Raw genomic sequence first — 12,959 nt, forward strand, 5'->3', positions numbered from 1 at the left:
GTAAATTGAATATGGCTTTAAGGTCTGGAAACGCTCAAGTATAGTTTTCCATTTAAATTAATAAACTACCTTCGCGATTTATATTATTTTGGTTTTTGGAAAAGTACTAACGTTACTTTACCAGCATCGGTTAACCAATAAATCAGACTCTGAAATGTTTCAGAGGACTACTCTACTCTCGTAAAGTGGGGAATCCCGTTACAAAAAAGTTGTTATTAATGCAACTGTGTAACTGTCTAAATGTGCATTCCTCCGTTCTCGGAAAATTAGAGCGAATTCTTTTAAATGCATTCTCAAATTTCATTAGAACTTATAAATTGAAAAATCATAATGTGAAAAGGGATATGGCAAGCCATATCGCAAAGAGTTATGAATATGAGATAATTTACGTAGGTTTTTTTAAATATTATCAAGTATAAAGAAATTTTTTAAGGAAATTATAACTTTCCTCTACTAAAAACTTTAGATTCGCAATAAGAAACATTTCTGTAATGTGATTGGCTTTTGATTGGTATGTTGTGTCAAATAAGTGAATTCAGATCAGTTTTTCTACTTCATGTTAAAGAGTTAAACTGGCTAACTCGAATTGACATGCAAACAGACATTATAGACAATAACGTATTAAAGTAAAAAACAGCTATATTGCACAATCGTTTATATCGCGGGAAAAATTGTCCTCCAATATTTTAATTATATTATTTCGTGTTTCCGTTTTCGTTGATCCGGGAAATCAGTTGAACGTCTGACTTCATTTACATAGGCAGTCTCGTTTGAATTTCCCTTTTCTTTTGTACTATGAAACGAAAACACTGTAAAGCAATATTTCTCAAATTTTCGTTACCTTTACACGAGGAAAGCAAGTGGTTTTCTCTCTTGACGACATGTCATTTTCTCATCAGAATGATATAACTTCTTTTCAGTTAGAGGCCAACAGAAGAGGTTCAAATCTCCTATAAGATCATTTACATGGGTTATTTTTAAAACTGCATACGGTGGCAGAATCTTATTGTAGATGATGCAAATAGAATGCAGATAAAAGCTTGAGTCAGCATGAAGTCTTCTCATGAGTTTTTACTGCTTGAAACTATATCTGCAGCATCTGATTTATTATGACTGTAGAAGTTCAAAAATTGCCTATCTAAAATGTATGTTTAGATAGAAAAACTCCAAGAGAAATTCACAGTGTTTTGTTTGAAATTTGATAATCTGACCAGGGTCACACTAGGCATTTTGCAGCCCATTGCAATCTTTTCGGATTCTTAATCCTGCTGTTCGGTGCTTCTCTAAATTTTAAAATTTCTGCCACTCCGTGCTGCCGAACTCGATTGCACCGGTTCTAGTGCCGACACTTGATAGAATTGTCGTTCCTTAAGTAAAACTCCTAGTCAGTTCCTCGTTTGCAGGAACAGCATAGGAACTTTAAACAAAGGCCAAGAAAACCAAAAGCATCAACAGATGAAAAGTAAAACTTGTAAGCAAACTTTCTTGATGTTCTTTAAAAAACATGTAGGGAATAAATGACGAGGATTTCACCAATATTCTATATAATTATGCTTGATATAAGTTTTCCAGAACGAAATAGTTTGTGCCCATTAAGCTCGTTATTGCTTTACTGCTGAACAATAATTGAAATGCCTTAATCTTGCGACGTTTCTGAAAATATATCACTGAAGGTGAAACATTTCTCTCGAATAGTCGTTATTGTCTAAATTTAGCGAAAAACGCACGCATAAATTGCTTATGAATCTCGTCACATTATAAAAATTGCTTGGAACAACCTGCCTACTTTTTATGTATTTTTTCCTCAAAGTATCTTTTTATTGTCCATGTGAATAATAGGAATACTTTAAAAATTAGATTATGATTGGTCTAAAATCTCGATTAACGGAAATTCCTCATTTTATTAACATCAGTTTGCTAATCCTTACAGTGGTAACCCTTGAAATACATGGACTTGAATTGAGCAGTTTCGCTTATACATAGTTTATCGTTAATAAATACGATGGAATTTTTTGGAAATTAGAAAACATAGATATGTAATTTACAATTACCGCACATGCCGGTATTATAACGCGCACATGCCGGTATTAATACGCGAATTTACGGGTGCGTGTTATACGCTGGATATAAAAATTACATTTCAAAATAAGGAAAAAATGAGCATACAAAAATTAGATTTGTACATGTAACTTAATGCTGTTTATTTAAAAGAAATGACATACCTTATAAACATAAAATTTTTTTATTATCGTATAATATGAAAAGCTTGTCATATTTGTCATCTGTTATATCTTCAAGCACATCATCGAATTCTGTTTCATCTTCACCGTCACGGTTACTCTGATCCATAAATAATCATTTTCTATTCCGTCTAGATGGTTAGATATAATATATTTTTAAATGACTTTCGAATTCTGCCTTGTTTAATATTATTCCATGCTGTTATTATCCACTCACAAACTATTTCTAGACTGGCATGACATATTTGGCCTCCTTTTGTAAATATTTTCACTCTCTAACATTCACGTATTCCAATGTTTCAAGTTTTCTTTGAATTTTTTATTGATATACACATCTAAAGGCTGAATTAATGACGTTAATACGTCTGGAATAACAGCCATGTCTGTATTAAACTTTCAACAATTTCTTCGCATTATCCGTTACACGGGATCTGAACATGCCCAAAACTAAGATTTTCTGGATTCTTTAAGGCAACAGGATGCGTTTGCCGAATATTTCTTACCCGCAGTTCCACACAGTTTTCGTCCATCTCTCTTTCTAGTGAACATGAATGAAACGCCATTTGGGAAATTACATTTCAGTATGGTTTTTTCCTTTTAAACCCTCCCCCTCCTAAGTCCTGCTATGCTGCCTCAACATGGAGAGGAGTGTCATTGGGCAGAATGGGCGAAGTACGTCGGGAGCAAAGCTCATGGTAGGGCCACCCTAAGTGTGAAGACAGTTCCCATATGCCTACCTAAAGCATAGCAGGTAAAGATCCTTCACGGGATTACTATCTTGATAATCGGGTGTGACAATCCCGAGGCTCCAATGATCTAGCCTTTCTCAGTCTCCTCGCCTCTTAACTGCAACTTTCCTTTTCCTTCTCTCTTGCGGTTTTCCTCTTCTGAGGTTGGGGCTTGTCACGAGAAACTGGAACAGCCCTTCTCTCTAGTTTTCGAATGTCGAGAAAACTCTCTACGTGCTTGCAAGCCCGTGTCCCTGGAAGGAGGCTTCTGGTAGTTCAGGGGGGAAAGTTACTGTCCGGAACACTCTGCTTCAGCTAACCGGGAGGCACTTTGTCGTCTTCGCGGGTGTCAATCGGCTGGTCACTAGTCTTTTTGTCAGTGGCTTGGGGATAAGCTCTCGAAAGTACTTGCTTTCGGGAAAGCCGACTGTGGGGCTCCAGGTTGCATATAGACCCGGTAATCCATGGAGCAGGAATCTTCGTCCTCTTGTTAGACTTCCTATTGGGTGGGGACGCCGGGTTCGAATTTTTATTTTCTTCAAATAGGGCTTCACAAATTTTTATTACACCTCATGAAACTGCCAAGGAATCATCTAGTAAAAGACCTCGAACTACAGACAGTAGAGGAAACGTTAAAGTTGTTTCCCTAATTTTGGTTATAACAGGACCTGCGGAATTGCATAAAATGTCACCTTTCCTTTTTCAAAATATATAAAAGTCTTTTCTGAAGAACCAAAATAAATTAAACTGAGCTTACGGTCTGGTGACTTATCAATAGAAGCTTTCTCTGCTAATCAATCAAAGAGCTTCCTTACTAGAGTCAAAAATGGGAATAGTTGCTGTTACAGTTTCTGCATACAAAACTCTGAATTCCAGTCGTGACGTGATATCAGAAGTCGACATATTAACAGTGTCAAACGAAGAATTCATTGCAGAATTTGTTGAGCAGAAAATATGCAATGCACGTCGTATTAAAATAAGAAAGGATGGCCAGTTAATTGTTATTAAGCATGTTATTTTGACCTCTAACATTCCTCAACTTCCAAATCCCATTAAATCAGGCTATTTTCATTATCCGGTGCGACCCTGTGCGTTGTTTTGAATGACAGTGGTTCGGGCACTCAAATGCTGCACGTCGCGGTAGCCTTGCATGCGCTCGCTGCTCGTCTGTGGATCATGAAAGTGAGGATTACTCTGTCGAGCCTCTTTGTGTTAAATGGTCCCATTATCACCCATCCTTCTCTCGCTTTTGGCCCAAATGGAAATCCAAACTATAAGAGCAACCAAAAAGATATCTAATACAGAAGCTAAGAGGTTGGTGGAAAACGCTCAACCTCGTCCAAATTTGAGCTTTGCAGAAGCAACAAAATCTGTTCACTCAATAGCCATTCAGACGTCACATAGCATTCGAAGACTAAAAATGAAGTACACAAAAAATGGCAAATGGCCGTTTATCTGCCAGTACCAAATATGCACCAACTCTTAAAAAACCTGAAGTAATTAATATTGAAAAACAAACGAAGTCCCCTTCAAATAACATGAGCTCAAACATTGTAAATTCTGATCATACCTCTTTAGAGAGTATGTTATTAGATACACTTGAATCTGAAATGGAATTAGAAGAAAGATTAGCCCCGCCGAAAAGTCTCGTACGTCTAACAAAGAAACAGCACAAGCAAAATAAACTTTCATGATGGCTACTTAAATCTTTTGGAAATGTCGCGGATTTCATCAAGGTCTATTGAACATCAAAAGCCTGATTCATATTTATCACCTTGCCTGTTTTGAAGAGCAGGAGACATTTCTCAAGAAAGAAGCACAGCTAAGTTGCGGAGATATTCAACTGTTGGGAAAGACTTTTTGTCTGGTGAGCGCGTAAGTGGAGGCGTTGCTATCCTCACCTCCCTTGTCTACCCTTCGACTGTCTTTCCTTTGAACACATGTCTCTAAGATGTTGCGGTGCAGATCAATATCGGAATGCTTGTCACTGTCTGTACCATCTACTTGCCTCCTAATGAAGTGATAGATAAAAAGGAATTAGATGATTTGGTAGAACAGTTGCCTATTCCTTTCATTGTAATTGAAGACTTCAATAGCCATAATCATCTCTGGGGGGAGTGGTGACACATTTTCTGGGAAAAGAAATAGAAAACCTATTAGTGATCATTGTTTATGCCTCCTGAATAGCTGAGAACAAACGTATTTCCACCAGCCCACGAGGACATTTCACAATATTGATGTGGCAATTTGTTCACTATCACTTTCCCTTTTTGTTTATTTAGCATTGGGAACAACACTTTTAATAGTAATCATTTCCCTATCTTCATGATTTTTAATCGAATTACAGCATGGCCCAATTCCAGATCACCACGTTTTATTTGCGAACAAGCAGACCGGGAAATGTTTTCTCATTTGACTATGCTCACTAATAAAATGACAAGGAATGTGCCAGTTGCTGAAGCTGTAAAAGCTATCACTGATACTCTTGTTCAGGCAGCTAAAATCTCTTAGTCCCGTATTATTAGGCAGGCTTCTTAAATATCCCAAACCATGGTGGAATGGTGACTGTAAAATAGCTCATAGACAGCAAAGAAAAGCCTGGAGAATCTTTTGCAGGTATCACACGCTTAGCAATCTTTATCTCTTATAAAAAGGCAACAGCAAATTCTCGTAGAGTAAGGTGCCAAAGACAGAAAGGTACTTGGATCAATTATGTCTGATCCATTACCTCTTCCATTCCAAACAAGTGTGTTTAGGGGAAAATTAAAAAAATCTCGGGTAATTATAAGAATCATCGATTTCCCATCTTAGAAAAAGATGGCGTAACGTATAGCAGCAGAGAAGATATTGCTAAAATCATATGCTAGACGACTAGTGCTGTGTCAAATAGTACTAATTATACGCCAACATTTCTCTCAGCTAAACTTCGTTGTGAGAATAGCTCCATCAATTTTAACTCTCCCAATACAGAAGCATACAACAGTGATTTCACTATGCTGGAGATGATCAGAACTTTGTCCTTAACGCTTGTGACGAGCCCTGGCTATGATGGCATTTCCTCTATCATGCTGAAGCATTTGCTCAATGAATCTTTAAAATATCTTCTCTTTGTGCATAACAGAATATGGAAAGAGTCTTTTTTCCCAATGCTTGGCTAAATGCTATAGTGATCCCCATTGCAAAACCTGGAAAGGACCCAAAGAATCCATCAAATTATCGTCCTATCGCTCTCACTAGCTGCCTATGCAAACTTCTGGAGAAAATGGCAAATAGTCGCCTCGTTCAATTTTTGGAAGAAAATGGGTGCTTATCCCAAGCCAAAGCAGTTTCCGGAAAGGTCGATCAACTACTGATAATGTGCTTATGCTGGAGACCGCAGTGTGTAATGCCTTTCTGAAGAGGAACCATTCAGTAACAGTTTTTTTAGACATGGAAAAAGCATATGAGGAGATACATGGAGGTATGGAATCCTCCAAGATCTTTATCATTATAGCTTACGAGGAAAACTTCCAATTTTCATTCAGAATTTCATGAAAAACAGGCTGTTTCAAGTAAAAGTTGGTTCTGGTGCTGTCTAAATCCTTTTACCAAGAAGAGGGAGTGCCCCAGGGTTACGTACTGAGTGTAACCCTTTTTAATATTAAAATAAATGCAATTCTGAAGGCACTTCCTCCAACCGTATCTGGTACGTTAAATGTCAATGACTTGCAGATAAGCTGGCAAGGGGCAGACATGCGGTGTATCGAGAGACAACTGCAGATTGCCATTAATAGAATAGTTATGTGGAAAAATAAAAACGGATTCAAATTCTCTAATCAAAAGACAGTTTGGATCCATTTCTGAAAAGAAAAGAAATCTTCATCTGGATCCAGAAATCTTCCTAGGAGGCTCACCAGTTCCAGAAGTGGCAGAAGTTAAATTTCTAGGAGTAATATTTGATAAGAAACTGACCTTTTTTCCCTATGTCTCATACCTAAAGAAAAAAGGGTTAAAAGTATTAAACATTTTGAAAGTATTATCAAATACCTCCTGGGGAGCGTCTGAGAATTTGTTCAAGAGCTTTCATAACATCTGTGCAGAGTTTGTATGTATAATGTTTCGAGCTCTCCTCCAGCTGAGACGCAAGCAATTGTCTCTTCAATATTACTTCAAAACTGTTTCATATCCTGAATGATCATCCAGCCGACCACTTAGTACTTGATAGCCACTTTCATTTGCTCTAACTAGTGCATACTTCTTGTATTCTCATTTTGGATTACGCACTCGACAGTGAATGCAAGAACATTACTTCGAAGAGGTGAAAGTTCAAGCAGTAAAGTGTTTGGAAATTTTTTAAGTGTAATTGGAAAGATGCTCACATTGAGCTGCTCAACATATTTTCCAACTTAGCTAAAGATAACACAAGTGATACCGGGTACAAGCCAGAGCTTGAATATGGAAGACTGTCAGGAAAGAACAAAAATAAGTAAATAAATATCAAAATTAAATAATCAATGATTGGAATAATTAAAAAATTAATATTCAGTTGTAATAAAATGTAAGTATTAATATAATATAAATATATGTTATAAAAATAAAAATATAATAAGTTATTAAACAAAGAGTAAATAATTAAATATTGAAATAAAGTACTGGACCCTGACTTATTTGGAGGGTTTCAGCTAGAATTAGAAATTTCACTCAAAAAGTAAGAAATAGTCCTGTCTCCGGTTTAATTTAAGCTCTAACCTACTACTTCAAAGGATGAAGAGAAATAAAGGCCATTCTTTTTCCAGCTCATCAATTAAAAAATGTTAAAATGGCTAAAGCATCACTAATGAAAATATAGAGAATGCTATAAACAGTAAAAGAATATGCAGAAAATTTTAACGGATGACCTATAGGTGTGGGAGAAAAAAAAAAAAAAAAAAAAAAAAAAAAAAACACAAACACAGAGTCCAACATTTAATTCTAGCTGTCAAGCAGAATATGACAAGGGAACAAATTTTCGTCGAATCCGAGAGTTAGCTGAAAAAGAAGTTAATAAGTTACGATTTTCTCAGTTTTTGATTGCATAGTTCCAAAAAGTCTGCAGGTGCTCTTTTCTGCGGAAAGATATTAGCGTTGGACGAAAATTTTACTCGCTGTCATAAATTCATTGTTCTTTCTGGAGAATAAGCCTTTAAAATGTGGGTGAGGGCTTCCCTTTCCTTAAGAATCTCGACATCTAATCAGAAGGATTGTTTCCCAAGGAAAGAGAAGCATGCATTCAGAAATTAGAATCGATTTTTAATATAATTTTATTCTTAAATAAAATTTTCGAAATCAAATTTCCCCTGAAATTATAGTTCAGTTACATTAAAGAACTGCCAGAGAATTATGATTTGCTAGAATTATTATTTATCCCCAAAACTAAGAAGCACCGGAGTAATTTAAGCTCTGGCACAAGCAGATTTTTCTGTGAGTAGAGACAGCCTTTCAATGACTATGTTGCAGTATACACAGTACGTAGGCTCTGTCTTCGTGTGCGAGAATAGTATTGAGAGAAGAAAAGTTCATCTCACTTGTATTACCTCTACTGCAGAGATCGTTGCTTTGCTATTAGCTCTCTTTTCCATAGGTAAACAACATAGGAAAAATTTCCTTATTTACACAGACTCAGTGCGCTAAAAGCTATCGAATCGTATATGAATAACACAAATCCGTTAATATTAGAAATGCTGAAGCTCACGCTTCAAGGCCAAAGGTTACCGGATCCTTTATTGCTAGATACCAAGTCATCCTGGTATAAAAGCAAACGAACTGGCGGATATCGCTGCAAAATACACCTATCGGACATCCAGCCGAGTCGTCCCCTATTCAGATATTAACACTCTGATTGGGAGGAAAATTCTGATGAAATGGCAGAAGTTTTGGTATGCGCAGTTATCCAATACATTACGAAATATAAAACCTAAAATAGAACATTGGAAGTATAGTCTAAACAGAAAGAGCAGGTTCTTTTGACGCGACTAAGAATCGGTCACACAAGATAATACACAGATACTTATTGATAGGCAAAACTGAACCAGTATGTTCTGAATGTAGTACTATTTTAACCATTAAACACATTTTAAATGATTGTCCAAATTTTAATCCCCTTTCGAAATTTTTATTTTAATACTTGTGAGATTTCAGCAAAAGATTTAGTTGGAGAACCACATTTTAACATTTTAAAGAACTACACAGTTTTGCCACATTATTTGAATGCCCTGAATTCAGTTTGGGTTTCAGAAGATCTATCCGGGATCTAGTTTTATTCATATCAAAATTTATTGCTTTGGCTATAGAGTTTTCTATGTGTATTTCATATCCTAGTTCTTACTAAAAGAATTTTATGTGTTTGATTTTATTGCAGGTTTTATTATACACTTGCTATTTTATACCTATATGTAACGTTGTCTTAAATTTCCATTGGTGAGTATGCACGGAATGGTGCGTGTGTTCTTATTTTTAAGGTTTGGAAATATGCAACCTTTTGTTTGGCGCAACATAATCCCCATGGGTTCTGAGCCAAAAAATTCTAACCAACTTTCTTTTTAAAAGTAACCATTGGTTTTTATGTGATCCTTTTTTGTTCCTTTTGCATCAACTGTTTTATTTCTTATCATATCTTACTACTGCAGTTTCGTTCATATTTCCAATTTGGGACAGCAAATTTTTTGGTCTTCGTAGGTCAATTACATAGCTCTAGAAATTTATCAATTTGTTCAAATCTTTCGGAAGCTTTTTGAGAATTTTTTTCTCTTAATACTAAATTATTCCGTTTCATAAATCAATTTCGTTTTCATTTGCATTTTTTTTCTCATTGAAAGACAAATAAACGTGCGCTGCTTCTAGTTACAATCCATTCTGGCGATCTTCTACGACCAGTTAGTAACACATGCTCATAGGATAGGCCATTTCGTTACTTCATTATGTAAAGCACATTTATTCTTTGGCATATTAATTATCGAGATTTCATTTTTCTTCAACTCACGTATGGATCTTTCGCCAAAACCAAACACCTTGCTGAAGCACGATTTCCATTTTCTTTCGCAAATTGAATGACTTTGCATTTGAGATCAGCACTGTACTTGTTTCATTCGACAAAAGCCATATTTACTACTAAAAGCAACACTATGTCTACTGTATTTCAACTAAAGCAAATGCAGGTAATGCCTTCGATGTTCACTTCAACATCACAGCTTCAAATGATTACATAAAGAGGAAACCTCAGACTCCTAATTTTGTGAATTCATTAGGGTCGGAAGTGTATTCTTACCCAAATTATGTCTCCCTTTTCTCGAAATTCTAGAATAACATTCTTTTGCATGTTTGCATTGAATACAATCCACCCTTTTTGCAGAATTATTTAATATTTCAAGCAACCCCCCTTCCACACACATATCGTTCCTCTTACGGCTTGTCACTTTCGTATACCATTGTTCACAAACCTGGGGAAAATCTTCGAATGAATGACGTCAAAAGATAAGAGCATCGTCCATGTACATTCCAAGTTTCTTCGTAAAGAAAAATGTGCGCGTTATCGGGCAAATACACTAAAAATTTTTTTAAATGTAGTTTGAAATTATAGGTGCCCGTTATACGCCAGAATGTGGGGTATATAGGAAACCTAAGTCACAGAAAATTAATAAATAAATTGCATAAAATTGTGTAACTATTAATCTATTATTTATTGCCACAAATTAAACACATTTGTTATAAAAAGTTTAAATTTATGTACATGCTAGTATATAACTACTGGTGGAGTTCACGACTTCATTGACAGTAAGTGAAATGAATACAGACGTAAACCATAAAAGTAACTGCAGTACATCTTCTGTCAATAAAAGAATTTTGAAGGCATCACTTGTTTCTAGTACACGGATGAGGTCAGATATTGACTATCGCTTAAATCATTATATCCTCGGCGACCTAGAAAATTTCTCAACGCAGTATATTAAGCATTGCGATCAAATATGATTCTGCAAAATTCCTGTATATTTTTCATTATGCTTATAGTATTTGAAACTTTGATAATTCTGAAATCTTGAAAAACGTATGAAGTGCCCGTAGTTAAGCTGGCACTACTTATGCAAGGCAGATTCTTTAAATTTCATTTCTAATGTGTAGTGTTAGTTAAATGTGGAACATCTTCAGTTCTGTGTGATTCATCAGACTGTATTACTGTAAAGTATTAATCTCGTAAACGTAAAATTTTGATTTGATGTCAGTGAATACAGAGCTGTGCTATATAGATGTATTTTCTCTTAGAAACTTATTACTAAACTGGCTTACTTTATTGCAGGAATACAGGAGATAATACATAGAGTATATATAATATGCACCGCTTATGCTATCATAAAATCATAAACATGCTGTGTATTACATACCCCTTATCTTATCACTAAAACGCTTCTATTCAGTAGCAGGTTCTTAAATGCATTTCTATAATATACTTATTACGTGCTCCGCCCTTAAGCACTGCACGAAAAGCAAAGGATGCTCCATGGAAGTCTTTAAGGGAAACTGGCACGTATCCACGTTACACAGGGGGAAACGACGAAAACGCCCATGCAGCGAGTTTGTTCGCCGGGCTCCAACCCCGGGCTGAACTACCAGTGTTCAGCAGCTTTTACCGCTCGGCCGCTGGTGGGCCTTGAATATATTTGGGGATAAAATAAGTATTCGAGGAGTAAAAGTTGATATGCACATTTAAACTGCAGAGGATATTAATGCTCTAAACTCCTGTATGCTTCAAAAGTCGATTATATTTCTAGACATGCATAGTAAGCATAACTTTAAACTACTACAAAAGATTACTGAAAAATGTCATATAATGTAAATGTATTATTTTTTTTAGATCCTTCAAAGTTTAAAAAAGAACTGTTTAAAGTTGATACTATGCTGGATATGTCTTGAATATAACTGGCACAATATCCTTGTCAAGATCCTGAGTGAAGCATTAGAAAAACATTTGACTTCAATGCAACTTATCACACAGAATTATTCTTTTGAAGGATTTTTCATGTCGGACATTCCAGCTGTTATAACCAGTTCAACTTCCTTAGTATTAGCCAGTTTCTTACTAGCAAGTGAAAAACGTTATTTGAGTGTGAAAAGATTACATTATAACTTTTTTCGAAACGCTTACGTTGCCTCAGATTTTGAAGATCATGTGCCAGATTTAGATGAACCTTTCAACATGATCCAGTTTCGAAATGCTGACTTTGATCCACATCATGGGCAAGTTATTCCAAATGGAGATGTGAGATCCCTGTAATTATTATTCACGGGTTCTATGAATTTAAATTCAGCTTCCTTTTAAAACTTTATTTTATTACTATATATGTAATGCATGATTTACAGCTTCCAGCATTATACATTTTTATTCAATGTTCAAATGATTTTTAGGACTAATTTTTATATTTTATTTTTAACAATAAAAAAGCTTTTTTCCAAATTCATTTTACTAAGAATTTATTTGTTGTATGTCTAAAGAAACATTTCCACTTCTCAATAGAAGGAAAATATTGGTACCAGTCAAACTACATACTGCTTAGAACTTGGAACAGAGCTATATCAACTTATACACTAAACATGATTTTTATCTCGAATTGAGACTCTGAATATTAACCATATTCATCAAATAACGTATACGGCGTTTATTTTTAATTATGGGTGATAGAATTCATGTTCTATAAAATAGTGGCCCGCTTCATCGAATTATTAAGCAGAAACAAGTATTATACAAAACAGTATTGAAATGTGAATGCATTAATGATAAGACTACTATCCAGGTCAAAATGATTTGACTCCATGTGTAAGTCCTGATTCCATGTGTATTCCTGATAAACAAGTTTAAATAAATACTATATACATTTATTAACTGATAAGCAATAATAAAAGGAACATATAAGCCATGTACTTTTGAATAACATTATTCTTTTAATTGACACAAGTATATAGATACTGAATTCAATTATTGAGT

At 35.3% G+C, this 12,959-nt stretch overlaps 1 protein-coding gene across 3 annotated transcripts in view; it reads left to right on the plus strand.

Moving 5' to 3' along the window:
- The window catches only part of LOC118203953 (uncharacterized), a 42,368-nt gene that overhangs the window by 23,189 nt on the left and 6,220 nt on the right, over positions 1 to 12,959 (plus strand). For 2 of the 3 annotated variants that reach the window (XM_035376269.2, XM_035376268.2), the window contains exon 3: positions 11,832 to 12,429. The exons of the other annotated variant lie outside the window; for it this stretch is intronic. In XM_035376269.2, the coding sequence (XP_035232160.1) occupies positions 11,832 to 12,251 (420 nt within the window). In that variant the 3' untranslated portion in view covers positions 12,252 to 12,429. Of the gene's footprint in view, positions 1 to 11,831; positions 12,430 to 12,959 lie in introns of those variants that run through there. 3 annotated transcript variants of the gene reach the window in all.

Source organism: Stegodyphus dumicola, chromosome 8, assembly GCF_044657685.1.
Source record: "Stegodyphus dumicola isolate Sdum_Otavi_A_Nest chromosome 8, ASM4465768v1".
NCBI classification, from domain to species: Eukaryota; Metazoa; Arthropoda; class Arachnida; order Araneae; family Eresidae; genus Stegodyphus; species Stegodyphus dumicola.